The 20,195-nt window shown below is 36.8% G+C and overlaps 1 protein-coding gene across 1 annotated transcript in view; it reads left to right on the forward strand.

Moving 5' to 3' along the window:
* LOC145691867 (alpha-tocopherol transfer protein-like) overlaps positions 1–20,195 on the forward strand; it is a 265,283-nt gene that overhangs the window by 176,121 nt on the left and 68,967 nt on the right. Inside the window, exon 6 of the mRNA XM_081767176.1 lies at positions 6,958–7,068. Coding sequence (XP_081623302.1) covers positions 6,958–7,068 — 111 coding nt within the window. The remainder of the gene's footprint in view (positions 1–6,957; positions 7,069–20,195) is intronic.

Genomic DNA, 20,195 nt, shown 5'->3' on the forward strand with positions numbered 1-20,195 from the left:
ACAAGTAAAACATTGTACTAAAAGCAAGTATATACATATTTACATCCATATTCCAAAGCTCAATAGTTGTCATCTCAAATTTATTGAATGTTAAATGATTTTTACCATTGTTGTGGTGGTTTTCCACCCGATAAATCCTCTGCTGGTAGTTGGATGCTATCGCTGTTACGAGTAATATGCATCTCCCCTGTAGCGACTACCCAGAGAAGCAATCACAATTTGAAATAAGCCTTGTTTTAAAATAAGATAAGTATACTAAAAGATACGGACTAACCTACACTACATATTCCGATAACATGTTCAAGAAAGTTTTTACAAGTATAAAGAATTACTTGTAGAAGTTTATTTACATGACAGGGTGAAGGCATCTGAGAGTAAGGACTACCTTTCTCTTGTTTTCAAGCAAGCTACCAACATGGTTCAAAAACCTAGGCTCGCTTTTCTCGACGGTCAGAATAGCTGCTGAGTGATGCTATGCTGTTCCGACATGCGAAAACTGGTCAAGAAGAGAAAAAGTCATACCTCATTGTTCTAGGTATTTTCGCATGTAGCCCTGAACTTTTGTTGGTTGTTTTTAACAATAGATGTATGCGACATGAAGGCTCCTGGCACATTACTCCTTGCATCGTATCCTCCTATTTTAGTTTTTAGTGGCTGTACTATCTGGTCAACTGAGTACGCTGAATGTAGAGCAAGCAACTATTAGTTTCTTATTACAGGTTAACAACGCTGCTTTACATATCCCTGCATAAGTGTTCAGTTACCGTAGGAACGGAGAACTCTGTCTTAAAACTTTTTTTTCTTCAATGTTCAAGCTTAGCTCCTATGCTTCGACTTTATGTATGCTATAGAAACTTCATATGTTTCAATATTGTAAATATATGCATTAGTAGTTTTTCATTACTGTATTCATACTGCATGTATGATGGTAGATTTATAAATATCAATAAAATATTTAAGACCTTCCCCTATGTCTATATACATAGAAAATTACATACAAATATAAGCTACCTAATTACTAACATGCTTCCACAATTAACTCTTTATTATATATATATATATATATATATATATATATATATATATATATATATATATATATATATAAATTTTAATATACAAAGTAGGATTATATATTAACATATATGTAAATTAAGCAAAATATGAATATATAAATACATAAATATGATATGCTCAATACATCCTATAGTTAGCATATTCGCCTTAGGTGCGGGATATCAGAGAACGATTTCCGGTGGAAGCTCACGTAGTTCAGATCTCGTGTTAAGCTGAAGTTTCTCGTCTCATATACACTAGTTGCTGAGAGGGATGCTGAACTTCTAATTAACAGCAACATAAAATCAAATTGTATACTTTAAGAGTTGATGTTTTTATTTGTTCATTTTAATGTTTGCTAGAGTAGTGGTCATGGGCGGTGATTAGGGGGAGCAAGAGGGGGCAGTTGCCCGCCCCCCCCCACTTTTTTGAAGTGACCACTTAACTCTTTTAAATTATATCATCTATTTTTCGGTGATAGGCTAGAATCTTCATTATTCCATTTAAAAAAGTGTCAAAAAAGCTTTTTACTTCTTTTTTCAAATCTGGAGGCATTGTAGAACACGTTGCATATGCTTTCACGCCTATCTGCGTCGAGACGTAGAGTGTGATGACATCATAACAAAAATATTTTTGTTATGACTTTTTTATTACTTTTTGCAGGCCTTACTTTTGTACCTAGAAGATTGAAATTTTGCACACACATTCGGTGCACCCCTTAATATGTTCCAGATTCTTTTCAGATTTCTGCGATAAAACAGGGGTGTCCAGAGGGGACAAAAGGTAACAAAAAGGATATCTTTTTAACAAAGATCCTTTTTTTTTTCGCGATTTTCCCTCCTCAGATACATGATGGAGACATGTAAATGGTACCATTGAAAAGGCTGTTCTGTTCCAAAAAGAATGATGTACGAACCATGATTTTAGTATAAATAGGGATGTCTCAGGGAATTTTTACCTGAGATCCTTTTTATACGGGAATCTGGAGTATTGTAGAGATACTATTTTTGGCGGGCTTACTTTTGCACCTAGAAGATTGAAATTTTGTAGTACACCCCTTAGTGCTTTTCAGATTTGTTTCAGATCTCTGCGTTAAAACAGAGGGGTATAGAGGGGCAAAAAAGTACAAAGAAGGAATATTTTTAAAACAAATAATCCATTTTTTCATGATTTTCCCACCTCAGGTACATGATGGAGACATGTGAGTGGTACCGTTTGAAAGTATTTTCTATTCTAAAGGGAATGATGTGCGAACAATGATCATAGGATAAATAGGGATGTTTCAGAAAAATTCTATATTACATCCGGGTCATCTGGGGCATTGTGGGAATGTTCTTAGCTCATTTGTAAACATTTTCCCGCACTTAGTTTTCAAGACAGAAGCTTGAAATTTTTTTTATACACATTTAGTACACCCCTTCGTATATTTCAGTTGATTTTGAAATCTGTGCGTTGACAAAGGGGTCCAGAAAAATCCAGATTTCCCTCAAAATTTCCCATTCTTAGGGACACGATAGGAAAAGGTAAATGGAACCGCTTGAAAGGTGTTCTATTCTGAAGGAAATGGGGTACTAACCATGATCCTAGGATAAATAGGGATGATGCTGTAGCTGATTGACTGAAATTCAATAATTTACCTTTAAAAAGCCACAATTTAAAAGGTCAATGTATATAGTTTCAATTGGAAATGTAAAGTTTTTGCATATATTACTGGTTCATAGAAAAAAATGGTACCATATAATATTTGTCGTTGTGTAAGTGTGTATTGATTATTTGTCTTCCCGTGGAGTTAAGACAGCTACAGGAATTGCGTTTTAATTGCAATTCAAAGGAATTAATATTACAATTGCATCGTAGCTAATGCTTGTAGTATTTACTGTCTTTCATTTTCTAAGAGTAATAACATACCTTTAATGACAAGTGTGGAATTAAAAATGTAAGTTGTTCATTAGTCTCCAGTTTCAATATAACTTCTACAAAACAAGCCTCATTATTCATTAGTGTGATTAATAATATCCTTTCTATTTATTTGTTTTACAAATATATTATTAAATAATTTGATCACACAATTTTTCTGACAGAATTTTAAGATGTTCATGAGCAAGGAATCAAGGGTTAGTACCTATGTGCGTTGCTCTTGTCAATTTACCTAATTAAATATGAAACACGATATACGGTGTTTTAACTGAAAAAAATGGTATCCTATTAGTTATACAACCTTCGTCAAACAAAGTGTTAGACACAACCAGGAACAGTAACATTGATATACACATATTCAGATCATATCTTGCCCCCCCCCCCACTTTTAACGTCCAATCTTTGCCACTGGTAGTGGTAAATGGAGATGTAGTACGTTTCACTAAAATCTTTGGCCTTATTGATACATTTAAAGCCTTCCTGTTCTATTACTAACGTTATTTTTATGTAGAATATACAGATAGAAATCTAGCTATTAGGAAGTTTCAACAACATTTCACCCCGTTGTGCAGCGGACCTTGAAAGTGATGAAGGGGTACAGTAGTGATGGAAAAACAGCTTCATCTATCATTCAGCACATAACCCTTTCATCTGCATCTTCTTTGTCTACGTTTTAAATTCAATTCAACTCTTTCTTTGTCTATTTTCTCTCCGTTGTAAATATTGTTGTGGGGCTCATGTGTGGTTGATGTGAATCTTGTAGAAGGACCATCAGTAGAAGTATTCTTCTGATAGGTTCACGTGCGCCGTCCCGTGCTGGCTTGCGTGTAAGTTCATAGTTTTATTTTTCCGTATTAAAAACTTTAAAAGGAAACAAAAATAATATATTTTTAAATTCTGCATTATTTGTTCTTTCTGTTTTTGTTAATTGAAATTTTTGTTTTTCGTTTTTGTTTTGCGGAGAATATGTGCTTTCGTATGGCGGGATTATACCCACGGAATTGCTAGGAAAATATCGTTAGTTCTTGTGAAAGCTCCAGTGTGTTATTGAGAACCATGAAATTTTCATCTTAAAATGTTTTATACAACCTAAATTTTATACGTAAATGATCATTTGTGTCGTGTCTGGGCTCACCCTCCCGTATAAAGAACCAAGTCTGATGTGTGTGTGAGAGAGATCGGAATTGACCATGGGGAGAATATGGAAAAGATTCCTCTGAGATTCCTCTAGTCCACTATTTTGTAATTAGAGAAAAAAACGATAATAGTACTAACCATTCTAGTGGAATTAAAGGTTGTTCCCATTTGTTACTACTAAAGTTATCAATACCATCGCAGAACATGTTAAACATATAAAGAAACTACAGAATGACACTTGGTTAGTGAAAACGTTAGATTGGAAACAAACGGAAATGCTATTAAACAACTACATAAGATTTTCGACAGAGTGCTCTTGCCATCTTTATTCCACATCAAACTGCCGAGAATTGTCAACAATTTTGCATTGTTCGTACTTCTGCTAGATATTAAATACATCTTCAAAGCGCAAAAATTAGAAATATTACATAATGTTTCTCAGTAGTTACTCATGTTTCGCGTCAGGTTTCCACTATAAACAGTTACTTTCGACTACTAATGTGACTGCTTTATTAACAAACGAAATCCGAAACTAACCCCCAGAGACAGACAAGATGTTCGGCAGACACTTTTCTTCTGTCTCTGACCTTCTACACTATTCCGCTAATCGCTAAAGCACTAATCTCTTTCGTATTCTTACAGAGAAGAACCGCGTAAATATTCGTATCCCTAATATGATTGATTATAGTCTTTCATTCACGGGTAGCTAGATAAGTCGTACAACATTGCTCAGGGTTTGATCGTACAGTATATATTATGATAGATTGCGTAAGGTCTTGCGCAATCCTTAACTTCAATAATTGCAGCTCTTTAATCGTACCTGGTTGGAAGCAACTTCAACTTTTACCATCAAGAGCGCTTGTCTCAGATCAACGGCTCTTGTCGATGACCCGTCTTAGGTTTGCGATCTAGTTCAGGCTTCGTTACCGAGAGTGAAACGTCACCTAAGAGAATGGAACTGGAGAACTTTATCAATCACTATTATTGACAACTCCTTTAGGTTTTCTTTGTAGTAGTCAGATATGCAATACGTCTTCTGGCCACTCGTCTATGGTATGTTTGTGATAGTCTTCTCACGGACGAATTTCCATGTTATTATGGTATCTGTGTTTGCTAAATTTTTGTGTCCTTTCAGTATGGTGATTGACTAAGACTTGATCTTCGGTTGTCGTTTTTCACCAAACAACACACATGTTCCTAGGAGAATCAAGAGAAGTTTCGCGTTGCAATCTGTACCCGCATTTGAATGTACTGCACGTGAACGGTTAAAAAGTGAGAAATCCGTTAACTATGTCTTCGTCATATACAATGAGACCTCAGAATTTAGTTTTCATCGCGTATGTTCAATATACACTGTCAAACTAACACAAGTTAGACTTGCTCTCGACCAAGTGCTACAGCTTTCGTTTCGTGGTTCGCTTATTTTCACGTACTCACAAAATGTTACAAAAGGTCTGTAGAATGCGTTTAGTAAATACTGTTGTGGAAGACATTCTTATGAGATTCCATCAGCTACAGCGAGAGTTATTGTCGTTATCTGATGGGTGCCAGGAAATGCAGCCATTCACGAAAACGATCATATCAGCACAGTCTTCAAGAATTCCGAATTTGGAAGTGTTGCTCTAGAGACCTCCATCCCGTTCAGGTCTTTGTGTTTATTTCACCCAACTCAGATGCGCTTTTCACTGGAAGCGAATTGGAACCAGGTCAACAAAAATAAGCTCCACTCTGTGAAACCTAGTTTGCGTATTTGTAGACGTCACCACATTTCGTTTTCCGAGATGAAGTGATTTTGTTGCGTGTGCGTGTCGGACGCTCTTATTTCACACATTCAAATGCGGGTACTAAACACCCGTGTTATGAAGACTCTGCTATCCCACTCAATATTCAGCACATTCTTGTAGGGTGTCCGGAATAATCAGAGCTGACGGAATGTTTATGACTGTATGGAAATCTTAAGTAAAGTTTTGGAAGATAACCGTGCCTTTCTTGACCGTGCTTTTGTTTGTTAAATTGTATTAGTTATCATATTCTGAGTCTAGAATTTACGGGTAAGGTGTTACTTTTCGCTATTTCTGAGTTATTTCCTTGTTTTATGTTTTATATTTTATGCATTCTTTTAGTTTCTAACCTCTGTTTCACTCTTACGGCTTATGGACTATTTTGATTCATTATATTATTTTGATGAAATTGAAATTCAACTAAATATTTTAGAAATTTCATTTCCTTTTTATTTAATGGAACGTAGCATCGTTGGCTTTATTGTGACAGGAACAACTAGTTTCGCATCTGATGTCCTCATTAGTCAACAAATAATACAGCCAAGGAATTCCAACAACCCTCTAACATGTATTTTCAATATTGAAAACTCCGCTGCTGTAATGATTTTTTTTTTCAAGTCGGAATAATGTTCGTTTAAGATAAATTTTTATTGTTTTTTCTATCTTGGTATTACTGCACCACATTCAAGTTATTCTTTTGATTTAAAAATAGCTGTCCGTGGATATTAGGTAATGAAATTTTTCAACAAAATTGAACACTAAACTACGATGCTGATGGATATCCAAGCGCTAGAGACAGAATCTTAAGTTTCTTTCATAGCTTTGAAGAAGTTCCAATTTCATTACGATCAATGAGGCTACATATCATTTTATTCCATGCAAAACGTGGAAATTACACAAAGAATGCAATGTAACAGAAATGGTATTATCATATATTATCAGTTCGTAATGTCATAATGGACAATCTAGTAAAATGAGGGCAGACATTGTATTAACATTAACTAACATTAATTGTATTTGATACAGTTATTAACAGCTACTTCTTACCATATTTTCTCACTTACAGGATAGTTTTCCATTGCGATTTAAAGCACTTCATGTGGTTAGAGAACCAGCCATAGCACGCTATTTTTTCAAAGCATTTTCTGCGTTTCTCCCAACAAAGTTTCGTGAAAGAGTAAGTATTCCATTAATATAAACATACAATAAGTAGTATTATTAGCAAAGTCAGGAATTAATCCGAAAATGACAAATGCTATATGTTGCAAAATTCATGATATTTTCAAGAGTGCAGATTCACAACTTAGATGCAATTTGCTGAAATTTTCCATTTTCTCTTCCAAGAATGAATGAAAGCATTTCACTAATTTGGCTCGCTCTTATTTGGCCAAGCGATCACAATATCAGGTAATGACTGCAGTATATTGCCATTCGAAAGTGACAAGTGGAAGGAGCTACAAGGGGACGCTAATTTAGTTCTTCGAATTTTAAATGTAAAAGACAAACAAAGATGCTTGCTTTAAAGAAATAGCGAGGTACTGACAATTATTGTGAGTCGTTGGCATGTGAGACACATAGCTACTATTGGTATTTCAGTGTTTTAAGAAGCTACAGGCAGTGCTTAAAGTGAGCCGGTTATGCATCTGAAAGTTAGAAAATCGGCCGGTATGGCACACCAGTAAAAATGTAAAAAAAAAAAAAATAAATAAATAAATAAACAGATCTTACGCATACAAATAAGTACGGCGTTAGCACTGAGTCAATAAGTATGTTTGTACTATCAAAGATTTCGTTGTTGCTGCTACGAATGTAAATAACAGTTCCTTATCACCCTATTCAATGGCAGAATTTGTGCTCTTGAGTTTTTCAACATTTGTGCGAGCAATTCTACCCTTTTAAGAGGACTCTTTTAAATTCAAAATTATTCTTTTCACATTGTCTGCACTTCTGTGTTTACAATTATAAGAAAATTAGTGTTGACAACGAGACGAGACGAGACCAGAAAAAGCTTTCGGAAATAGAAATGAGATTGGAAAGAATCATTAAATACTAGACACTAGAGATGAGAGAAGAGTGCCTACAAAACTTTGTAAACGAGAGGAAAAAGCATATGAACATATATGTGTTTTATTTTTTATTTTAATCCACTACGGTTTCGAGTAAAATGTTTGTTTCATTAATCGGGCCCTCCTTTACACATGTTTAATCCTGAGCCGTATGTTAAGTCTTGGTTACGAAAAGGAAGGCGCAGTGCAGAGTACAGAAAATGTCAACAACGAGAAAAGAAAGAAGATGGAACTTATAAGAAGCTGTGGTGGATACTGTGACTTAAGGTTCAGAATATCAGACATTCTATGTAATAGAAGCTAGGTTAGTAAAAATAGTTTAATGTTCTTACCGAGTTCTAAAGTACGGTACGCCTACAGTATGTATCATACAAAATGTTTTGTATATTTTTAGAAGTCCACACTTATGTAGAAAGTACAAGTTTACACTTTAAGCTGACAGAAAATTCGTTCTTTTAATCGTAAAATGGCTGTACAAAACATTTTTCTGTTCATTGATTTTGTATTATATGCTGGTAATTATTTACGGAATATTGTGGTGGTTAGCAATGTTTAGTTTCCATATTATTGAGCGGAATACAATATAATACAGTTGAATACAACAGAAAACAATATTCATTTAATACTAATTAAAAATATTTATTTCTGTTAGGCTGATGATAGTGGGGCGTAAAACAGTTGTATCTTAGTCATCTCTTTCTCCCTCCCCCTCTCTCTCTCTGCATGTCTCTGTCTACAGATTTTTCACGTCAAAAATGGCGCAGAAATGAAAATGAAATCTTTCAAGTTTTACGTCCTACGATTATGCCGGCTAGGCTAAAGGAGTCGGTGATGATGAGAAATGGATGAAATTGTGTAATGAAGAAAGTGTGAGGAAATAGAAGAAGAAATCCCCACACACGGTATTTGTCCACCACAAAGTTCACTTGGCGCGAGCTGGGATCGAATCTATGCACCAGAGGTGAACGCTCTATCACTGAGGCACCGCGGGGTGCAAAAATATCAGAAGTACAGATGCTCTTTAGGGTTCTGTCAAAATTACTGCTCTAAGTGGTCATATTTGCTCCATACCGTCACCTCATCTAATGTCACTTTAAGTACTGGCTAAAGATACGCCTTTCTAAGAGAAAGAAGATGGAGAAGTTTGTGAGTGAATTTGAGAGTAGTGTGTTTTCAACAGATGGTTTTGTATTGTTTGCCACACTTCATACAAGCATTGCATACCACAGGTTTGCAAGGATATGCAAAGCAGTTGGTGATAATATTCAGAATCTTGAAACATTCACGAAACCCGCTTTGTGCATTAACAGTTTTATGATGATCTATCGTCGATAAACGCATATACAGGCGTGCCCGAATGTATTTAATTGTACAGGAAAGCGATTTGAAATTATTCGTATAACGTTATACCTTACTACTCATTTCATTTTCAACACAGTGTTGCGAGAGTTTGTACCAAGAAAGCTTTGATCTTAGTGTTTCTGTAGGTTGACTCCGTTTTGTTTTGGCGGGAAAAAATGTGCTTCATTCAGTTACAGTCTTCCGTCGCTTCTTTTTCTGAAGAAAAAGTTTTAATTTACCCTCTTGAGAAATTAAAAATAAGGTACAGCAATAGTGTTAAGCGTTCAAGAATATACAGTACTTATGAACAGGAGTGAAGTCGAGCCGAAGCGCGCCTAGGCGATGCCCTAGTACTTTTCTTACTGCTAGGGCAGCGTCCCGGTACGTGTTCAGATACTGGTGTACAGTTCTGAACATTTGTTTGCGAGAAAATTTGTGAATTTGTGTTTCCATATTCCGCAGTTTGAACTGAGGAAATATTGAAGTGCTACAGTGTGTGTGGTCAGTGCGCCATATATGGAATACGTTCCTAATATGAAATACCAGATTATTTTGTCTGCTATGTTCTGCCACTGAGTGGACTGTACGTAAACTTGTAAATCGTGGTGCCTTTAATCTGCGCATGAGTGGTTTGCTGCCGAACGATAACAAGCCATTTTCTTTTGTTGCAGAATATTTTTCTGAAGAACTTGAGTTTTTTGAACGTATCTTTCCAGGCTGCTGAATTACGCAAAGAGTTATGTATTATTGTAGAGTTTGTGATATTTATATTACATATACAGTGTACCATAAATGCATAAAGATTCAGTACACAGAGAATCACGTAAGCGTGTGTAGGAAGAGAACTATCCAAGATGGCGATTTTCCCAATATGGAATACTAGCAGGATCCTAATTTGGAATATTCCTAATTGTAATAACTACTATTACTACTCTTAAAGAAAGAAAGAAAGAAATTTATTAGCTTAAGGAAAGGAACAAAGGAAATGTTTGGGCCTCGAACTCCGAGATCACATCGGCCTTTAAGTCAAGTCTACGAATTGGAAAAGACTCGACCCTGGCCTAAGGAAAAAGTATCATCCCAGCATACGCCTAATGATACTGAGGAAAAGCTCACCAAAGGCCGGCGTCAGGATAGGCGGTCTGAGCAGGGATCGTGCCCATCCTCGAATTATCCAAATATCACATTGTAGACAAATGAGCATGTTTTGTTCTAGTATTTCATTTTAAGAACAGGTAGCGTTCCATATTAGGAGCGGGGTGTGCCTAATATGGGAAATTGAGTTTCTTTCAATTTTGTAATATTGTAAAAAATCATTAATGAGGAACAAACTTTCATACTTGTATTTTGATTTGCAAAGGTACCACAAGTAGTATGATGTATAATATGTTTGTTCTGGAATACGCATTTCTGAGAAATAAAGAAGAAACAAAAAGTATTCCATATTCGGTGCCTTTACCCTATTATTATTATTATTATTATTATTATTATTATTATTATTATTATTAGTAGTAGTAGTAGTAGTAGTAGTAGTAGTAGTAGTAGTAGTAGTATAAGAAGAAGTGGCCGCGGTGGCTCAGCGGTAGAGCGTTCACCTCTTGTGCTTGGGGTCCCGGGTTCGATCCCAGCCCCCGCCAAGTAAACTTTGTGGTGGACAAACACCCTGTGCGTGAGTTTCCTCGGGGTTCTCCTGTTTCCTCCCACTTTCTTCATTCCACCATTTCATTTATTCCTCATCATCACCGTCTCCTTTAGCCTATCCGGCATTACCGTGGGACGTAAAATTCAAAGATTTCATTTCAATAATAATAATAATAAGAAGAAGAAGAAGAAGAGAAAGAAATACGCGCGGTTGGGCGCTCGGGTACTTTCCTAATCACCACTGCCGTACATCAATGTTGATCAGTGGCGGCTAATGTTAGCGTTGCAGCGTTGCGCAACGACCAAAGTATTTCAAGAAAAAATATTATTATCAATAGTAGTAAAGAACAGAAAAAATACTTTTTAATACTCGTATATACACACTTTAAATAACATATTTTTTTACTTCTGTAACTGTCCGTTCCGTTAATCCGTTTTAAAAAGCTAAAAATAATCCGTTACAGAGTCTCTAATTTATATTGTGTTGCAGCGAGCATACAACGACCAGATTCGTTCAGCGCGGGAATTGGAGCGAATGTTAAGTCTCCTTTCCCCTATCTCAGAAGTTAAAGGGACTGGTCGTTGCAGTGCTTCTGCAACACAGCACGGTTTCCAGTGAACCAGAAGGTTTTTCGCGCTAAACAAGATTTCTGAATTTTCTTTCACTAGCAATTAACAAATGGAATTTGTTTTTATGCATTCATATTTTTAAATTACGGGACCACACTGAAGCAAATCAATATAATGACAATTAAAAAAAAGTGATTGCAGAATTACAAAATAAGAAAGAAAATATCTAGTAGAAGAGAAAACAAATGAAAGTAGACCGGCATTTACAAGTTAATTCTTAGCTTATATTGATAATGAAGGCTTCTTCTACAGTAATTTGTTAATCAAATATTAATAAGTCAGTATGTAGAATCGCCCTTCCCCCCTCTGTGGATAGTATTTTAGTACAAACATATTTCTTTTATAAAATAAGTATATTTTATACTCTTGATAATTCCGACATAAAACTGTATGATGGGGAACGCCACGTTGAATTTGAGACTAGTTAGCAATGCTCAGGGGCGTATCTACGAGGGGGTCCACCGGGTCCGGACCTCACAAAAATTTCGAAACTTGACTAATATTTGTAGACTTTCTTAACGAACTATACTTGATTAACAGAGAAATGATTGATGTAAGCTAAATATTTTATTTTACGCCTCATCATGTACTCTTTCTTTTCTTATAGAAATAATCGTTCTATCATTTTTTCTAAAAATATAGGTGACAGTAAGTAAGAATTACTTATCGTCTTTTCGGGTGCAGAATAAGACAGGTTCCATATTATGTAGACGTATTGGACCTCCCTCAAATACTTTGGACCCCTCCCTGTTAACATTTCTGGGTGTAGAACTGGCAGTGCTGTTTTATTTATGTTCTTTGATTTTTGGTTTCTATTACATGCTGATCCTTCATTTGGCGGGTTTCGAGGTTTCCCTTCCAGAACAAATCACATTCATAAGCGTTGTTTCGCCTCATGTGGAAGTATATTGTGTTCATCGTACATTGCGTAACAACCAAGACGGATGATTTGGTATGTAGTTTTTTCTTTTACGCACATGTGTGTGTGTGTTGATGTATGAATATGTGACATTCGGAATTCATATACCAGTACCTCTTTTGTATCAGCTGTTTTGGTTTTTAATTATTAGGTTTAATTTTTTGTGTGTGCTTTAATTCTGTAAATAACCTACAAATTCTGAGTGAATTGTATACCATGACTTCTGTAAATAACTTACAAAAAACATTGACCAGCTTTCAACTGAGGAAAAGTTTGCAATTAAGGCTTAGACAAAACAAGCAAAGGGAAATTCAGGAGAGTGTTCGAAAAAAAAATCCAGTTTAAATTATAGGATATCTTATGGCAGTAGTGTTGTTTGCACCAGATACATTTCCTCAATTTATTTTAAATTTTCCTGGATAAACTGTGAATAAAGTGTGTTCAATGTACATTTTTTTATAACACTAATCTCTGCTACTCTCTTCAGTCAACGCTGAAGAGGAATTCAGATCAGTCAGGGACTCAGTTTGCTAGAATGAATAGTTCGCAATAATCTAGAAAAAATATTTAGTGAATCTACAAAGCTTCTGAAATTAATATTAACTGTACCTATGGCATCAGTAAAAGACGAAAAGTTTTTTTTTTTTTTCACATGAGAAAGAATTGACACTTTCAAGGAATTGAATGTCCAAGAAAGGTTATCGCCATTGGTTATGCTTTCCATAGAAAAAGACCTGACAATAAGAATACCAGAGTTCAACCAGCATGTATTAGACAGATTTGCTCCAATCAAAGACAGGATAATGAACTTAATAATTAATTAAGGTAATTAATTGGATAAAATGTTCTGCAGTTTTTTTTAAAACAGAATTTTATTTAATTTAACATGTCACATAGCATTTGCATCTAATGTTAAGCTGATTAGTTAATGAGTCAACTTTATATCTTCTGTCTCTTACCGTTCGTACTGCAACACCCGAAACCACAATCCACCGTCCGCCACTGATGTTGATGACACTCCAATGTGTTTGTAATTGTGGCCAGAAAGTAGTAATGTCCCTGAATACGTAAATGTGCTGTTTCTTTTGAGAGAAACGAATTAAATTGTCAGTCAGGATGTTTTCTTCTCGCATGGTGTTATATTTTAAATAAAAAATTTTGTGGTACTATACTCGTATCTTGAACTCAGTTAGCAATTAGTGTTACAATTAGTGTTACAAAATAAGAATACTATAAAACAAAATTAAAATCTTACAGAAGAATATTGTTTTTAATGCAAGTGAAACTAATCCTGCACATTGCAATTGCAAACAGTACCAAGTATAATACGGTATCCGTTATTCTTTGGATCATTTATATCATTTTTTTATTATATACCTAGCAAAACAAGGAACTGCTTTATATTCAGCATCCCATTATTCACAAAACTAAATGATACAGAAAATAATAATCGTAGCATGAACTAACTTCCCGTAAGAGCATGTCAAAGATTCTTAAGAACAGAAAAGTAGAATACTTAACACTCTCATATTCCACCTTTGAAATTCGTACGTAGTGCAAATGAGCATTTGATTGTACGAGATAATGACATATGTTTCTCTAAATGAACTTTGGTTATGATTTGCATTTATTATTCTCATTATCTCACTTAATTCTTGGTCTTTAGCATTACATTGCAAAGAACGACTGAAGAAAGGCCACGAACAAATTCTCTTATCCCTTTCATAATATAATATGTGATGTATTCGGCCTTGTTTTCTTTTCCTTTTGTTTTATTTTTCTTTTCTTTTCCTTCTACAAAGAAGTTATGCCAGTTTACTCATTCATAAATAGAAATCACAAAGAAACTAATCAACGGGCAAACAGCTGTAAGTTAGTTACGCCTTTTCGTAGATGTTTTTAGACGCTTAATTTCAAGATATGCCCTTTGCAGACAGCTCATATCTCCATTCATACATATAAGGAATTCAGCTCGGACAGTTTCATGTTTGAGCTCCCTCGTGGCTAAGCGGTTAGCGTACGCGCCTTTGGCGCGGTAGACCCGGGTTCAATTCCCGGCGGGAGCTCTTGTGGTTCGGATTCCACGTTAATCAGTAGGTCCACGTCTCATATAGCCTCGCTGCTGAAAGGGACGCTAAACTAAAATCAACTCAACTCAACTCAACAGTTTTATGGTTGATAGAACAGATTAAATAAGCATATATGGTGCTGATAACTTAAATTCATAGTTTTGCGAGTTACGCCACTATGTGACTTTACGGACGCTATGTACATTAACACAGACATATATTAATGGAAGTTAGAAAATATTTCCTTACAAAATTTCTCGAGAAATACACAAAACAAAAATTCTCAATTGAGTCGCCTTTAAGAATAACTTACGTTGATAGCTCATACAACAGAACTATTGACGATATCCGTAAAAATGTTAGTGACAAAAATATATGGATTTCCTCAAACAAGAAATCGAACTCATGTTCGATCTACTGTTGCTTGCTTGTTGCTTGCTTAGGGATAGGACGTGCTACGCTTTACATTTGTACGGTCAACGAAGAAAGAAAATTCTGGTTTTCAAGTCAAACAAGAGAGGGAAAATATTTACAACCTTGTTTCGACACATGCTGCAAGCTCTTGTTTGCTGAGTGTCGATTTGCCTTCAGGAGAACCATTCACAACGGATGAGTAGTCACCTTGGTTCTATTTACCTGCAACGTGAAGAGAGACAGTGAGAGAGCGAGAGAGAAATGTGTATAAAATAGGGATGGCCAAAATTTTCCGGAATCCGGATTCCGGAAATTGTTTTCCGGAATCGGAAAATTTACTTTCCGGATTTCGGAAAAAATCCGGAATTCGGAAAAATTCTGGAATTCAGAAAATATCCGGAATTCGAAAAAATTCCGGAATTCGAAAAAAATCCGGAATTCGAAAAAATCCGGAATTCGGAAAAATTCCGGATTTCGGAAAAAATCCGGAATTCAGACAAAATCCGGAATTCGGAAAAATTCCGGAATTCAGAAAAATTCCGACATTCGGAAAAACCCGGAATTTAGAAAAAATCGGAATTTTTCCGAAATCCGGAACTTTTCCGATTTTACTTTCCGGATTCCGGAAAGTAAAAATTCTGGAATTGGCCATCCCTAGCTAGTAGCTGTTAAAAGAGAAAGACAATAATGAATATGTATACTGTATTAGTTTCTTGTAGTTGGATATGTCTTTATCACTTACGTAGACAATTGCTACTGCAGTTATTTACTGCTTTATGAGAAAGGTCTTATTTTCACACACAAAAAAGTCGCCGGTATGTCTCAAACATTATCGTGTTCCCACCTGCAGCTTCTCCAAAACACTGCAAACTACTTTTTAACCAGGCGATAGGCAGACGTCCGAGAAGTTGCCCCCCCCCCCCCCATTGAAGCACTAATGATCTCTTCTAGTGCAATCGTTAGTGCTTCGTTAGTGCTTCTTAGAAAACCAACTCCCAACATTAGTGCTTCAATAGTTTGGACGCTAGAAGCAAAAAACTTTGGGGGGGGGGGCAACTTCACGTTAGCCCCCCCCGGAAAGCACTAACGATTAAACCTAGTGCAATCGTTAGTGCATCGTTAGTGCTTCCAGAAAACACGAATAGTTTCGTTAGTGCTTCACAATTAGTGTGGCTATAGCCAGTTATATGTCACGAAATTCCCATAAGGAATACATTGGGAATTTTTAATTGGCTCAAATTCCCAACAAATTCAAAAGCGCTAATGATCTCTTCTAGTGCAATCGTTAGTGCTTCGTTAGTGCTTCTTAGAAAACCAACTCCCAACATTAGTGCTTCAATAGTTTGGACGCTAGAAGCAAAAAACTTTGGGGGGGGGCAACTTCACGTTAGCCCCCCCCAGAAAGCACTAACGATTAATCCTAGTGCAATCGTTAGTGCATCGTTAGTGCTTCCAGAAAACACAAATAGTTTCGTTAGTGCTTCACAATTAGTGTGGCTATAGCCAGTTATATGTCACGAAATTCCCATAAGGAATACATGGGGAATTTTTAATTGGCTCAAATTCCCAACAAATTCAAAAGCGCTAATTATCTTTTTTAGTGCAATCGTTAGTGCTTCGTTAGTGCTTCTTAGAACACCAACTCCCAACATTAGTGCTTCAAAAGTTTGGACGCTAGAAGCAAAAAACTTTGGGGGGCCAACTTCACGTTAGCCCCCCCAGAAAGCACTAACGATTAAACCTAGTGCAATCGTTAGTGGATCGTTAGTGCTTCCAGAAAACACTAATGTTTTCGTTAGTGCTTCACTATTAATTTGGCTTTGGCAAATTACATGTCACGAAATTCCCATAAGGAATACATGCGGAATTTTTCATTGGGACAAATTCCCGCCAAATTCTAAAACGCTAATGATATCTTTTAGTGCAGTCGTTAGTGCTTTGTTAGTGCTTCTTAGAACACCAAGTCGAAACATTAGTGCTGCAATAGTTTGGACGCTAGAAGGAAAAAACTTTTTGGGTGCAACTTCAGGTTAGCCCCCCAGGAAACACTAACGATTAAACCTAGTGCAATCGTTAGTGCTTCCAGAAAACACTAATGGTTTTGTTTTGCTTTACTATTAGTATAGATGTGCCCACTTATATGTTACAAATATGTCCAAACTCACGAGGTCGGCGCTCACGAGTTCGAAACTTACGCTAACTCGACCTCAACCTGACGAAGTGAGCGTGAGATAAGGCTGGTGATGTGAGCGTGAGGTTGAAAGAGCTCTGGGTGAGACGGATGAGGTGAGCGTGAGGTCAGACTGGTGATGTGAGCGTGAGGTCAGACTGATGATGCGAACGTGAGGTTGAGTGAGCGTGAGGTCAGGCTGGTGATGTGAGCGTGAGGTCGAAATGAGTTTGTGAGTTCAGGTCGAAATTAATTTTTTGAGCGTGAGCTTGAGTGAGGTTAGGTCAAAGTGGTCACCTCTGTTTACGAAACTCCCATAAACACATGGGGAATATTTCACTGGGACTAATTCCCGACAAACTGAAAAGAGCTAATGATATCTTTAATACAATCTGTAGTGCTTCGTTAGTGCTTCCTACAGTAGTGACTCTTAGCACTAGTGCTGCAATAGTTTGGTCTCTAAAAGCAAAAAAAATTCAAGGACAAACGTAAAGTTAGTCTTTTTTTTTTTTTTTTTTTTTTTTTTTTTTTTTTTTTTACTCCTAGCATCTAAACTAATGAAGCATTAATGTTCAGATTTCGTGCTCTAAGAAGTATTAACGATTGCACTGGAAGAGATTATAAGTGCTTTTGAATTTAGCGGAAGTTTAACTCAACGAAAAATTCCCAATGTTTTTCTTACGTGAGTTTCGTCACTAATAATGAACCACTAACGAAACTATTAGTGTTTTCTAGTACCACCAACAATGTATTATCAATTGCACTAGGTTTGATTGTTAGTGCTTCCTGTGGGGCTAACTTCACGTTTGGCTATGAAACTTTTTTGCTTTTAGTGACCAACTATTGCAGCACTAGTGTTAAGAGTCACTGCTCTAGGAAACACTAACGAAGCACTAAAGATTGTATTAAAGATATCATTAGCTCTTTTGAGTTTGTCGGGAATTAGTCCCAGTGAAATATTCCCCATGTGTTTATGGGTGTTTCGTAAACAGAGGTGACCACTTTGACCTAACCTCACTCAAGCTCACGCTCAAAAAAATAATTTCGACCTGAACTCACAAACTCATTTCGACCGAACGCTCAAACAAACTCACGCTCACATCACCAGCCTGACCTCACGCTCAAATAACCAGCCTGACCTCACGCTCACTCAACCTCACGTTCGCATCATCAGTCTGACCTCACGCTCACATCACCAGTCTGACCTCACGCTCACCTCACCCGTCTCACCTAGAGCTCACTCAACCTCACGCTCACATCACCAGCCTTATCTCACGCTCACTTCGTGAGGTTGAGGTCGAGTTAGCGTAAGTTTCGAACTCGTGAGCGCCGACCTCGTAAGTTTGGACATCTTTGTGACATATAAGTGGGCACATCTACACTAATAGTAAAGCAAAACAAAACCATTCGTGTTTTCTGGAAGCACTAACGATGCACTAACGATTGCACCAGGTTTAATCGTTAGTGTTACCTGGGGGGCTAACGTGAAGTTGCACTCCAAAAGTTTTTTCCTTCTAGCGTCCCAACTATTGCAGCACTAATGTTTCGACTTGGTGTTCTAAGAAGCACTAACAAAGCACTAACGATTGCACTAAAAGATATCATTAGCGTTTTAGAATTTGGCGGGAATTTGTCCCAATGAAAAATTCCGCATGTATTCCTTACAGGCGTTACGTGACATGTAATTCGCCAGAGCCAAATTAATAGTGAAGCACTAACGAAAACATTAGTGTTTTCTGGAAGCACTAACGATCCACTAACGATTGCACTATGTTTAATCGTTAGTGCTTTCTGAGGGGGAGCTAAAGTGAAGTTGCCCCCTTAAGTTTTTTGCTTCTAGCGTCCAAACGATTGAAGCACTAATGTTGGGAGTTGGTTTTCTAAGAAGCACTAACAAAGCACTAACGATTGCACTAAAAGATATCATTAGCGTTTTAGAATTTGGCGGGAATTTGTCCCAATGAAAAATTCCGCATGTATTCCTTACAGGCGTTACGTGACATGTAATTCGCCAAAGCCATTAGCGCTTTTGAATTTGTTGGGAATTTGAGCCAATTAAAAATTCCCAATGTATTCTTTATGGGAATTTCGTGACATATAACTGGCTATAGCCACACTAATTGTGAAGCACTAACGAAACTATTCGTGTTTTCTGGAAGCACTAACGATTGCACTAGGTTTAATCGTTAGTGCTTTCTGGGGGGCTAACGTGAAGTTGGCCCCCCCAAAGTTTTTTGCTTCTAGCGTCCAAACTTTTGAAGCACTAATGTTGGGAGTTGGTGTTCTAAGAAGCACTAACGATTGCACTAGAACAGATCATTAGCGCTTTTGAATTTGTTGGGAATTTGAGCCAATTAAAAATTCCCCATATATTCCTTATGGGAATTTCGTGACATATAACTGGCTATAGCCACACTAATTGTGAAGCACTAACGAAACTATTCGTGTTTTCTGGAAGCACTAACGATGCACTAACGATTGCACTAGGTTTAATCGTTAGTGCTTTCTGGGGGCTAACGTGAAGTTGGCCCCCCCAAAGTTTTTTGCTTCTAGCGTCCAAACTTTTGAAGCACTAATGTTGGGAGTTGGTGTTCTAAGAAGCATTAACGAAGCAATAACGATTGCACTAGAACAGATCATTAGCGCTTTTGAATTTGTTGGGAATTTGAGCCAATTAAAAATTCCCAATGTATTCCTTATGGGAATTTCGTGACATATAACTGGCTATAGCCACACTAATTGTGAAGCACTAACGAAACTATTCGTGTTTTCTGGAAGCACTAACGATGCACTAACGACTGCACTAGGTTTAATCGTTAGTGCTTTCTGGGGGGGGGGGCTAACGTGAAGTTGCCCCCCCCCCCAAAGTTTTTTGCTTCTAGCGTCCAAACTTTTGAAGCACTAATGTTGGGAGTTGGTGTTCTAAGAAGCACTAACGAAGCACTAACGATTGCACTAGAACAGATCATTAGCGCTTTTGAATTTGTTGGGAATTTGAGCCAATTAAAAATTCCCCATATATTCCTTATGGGAATTTCGTGACATATAACTGGC

This window comes from Thermobia domestica, chromosome 8, assembly GCF_964235325.1.
Source record: "Thermobia domestica chromosome 8, izTheDome1.hap1.1, whole genome shotgun sequence".
NCBI classification, from domain to species: domain Eukaryota; kingdom Metazoa; phylum Arthropoda; class Insecta; order Zygentoma; family Lepismatidae; genus Thermobia; species Thermobia domestica.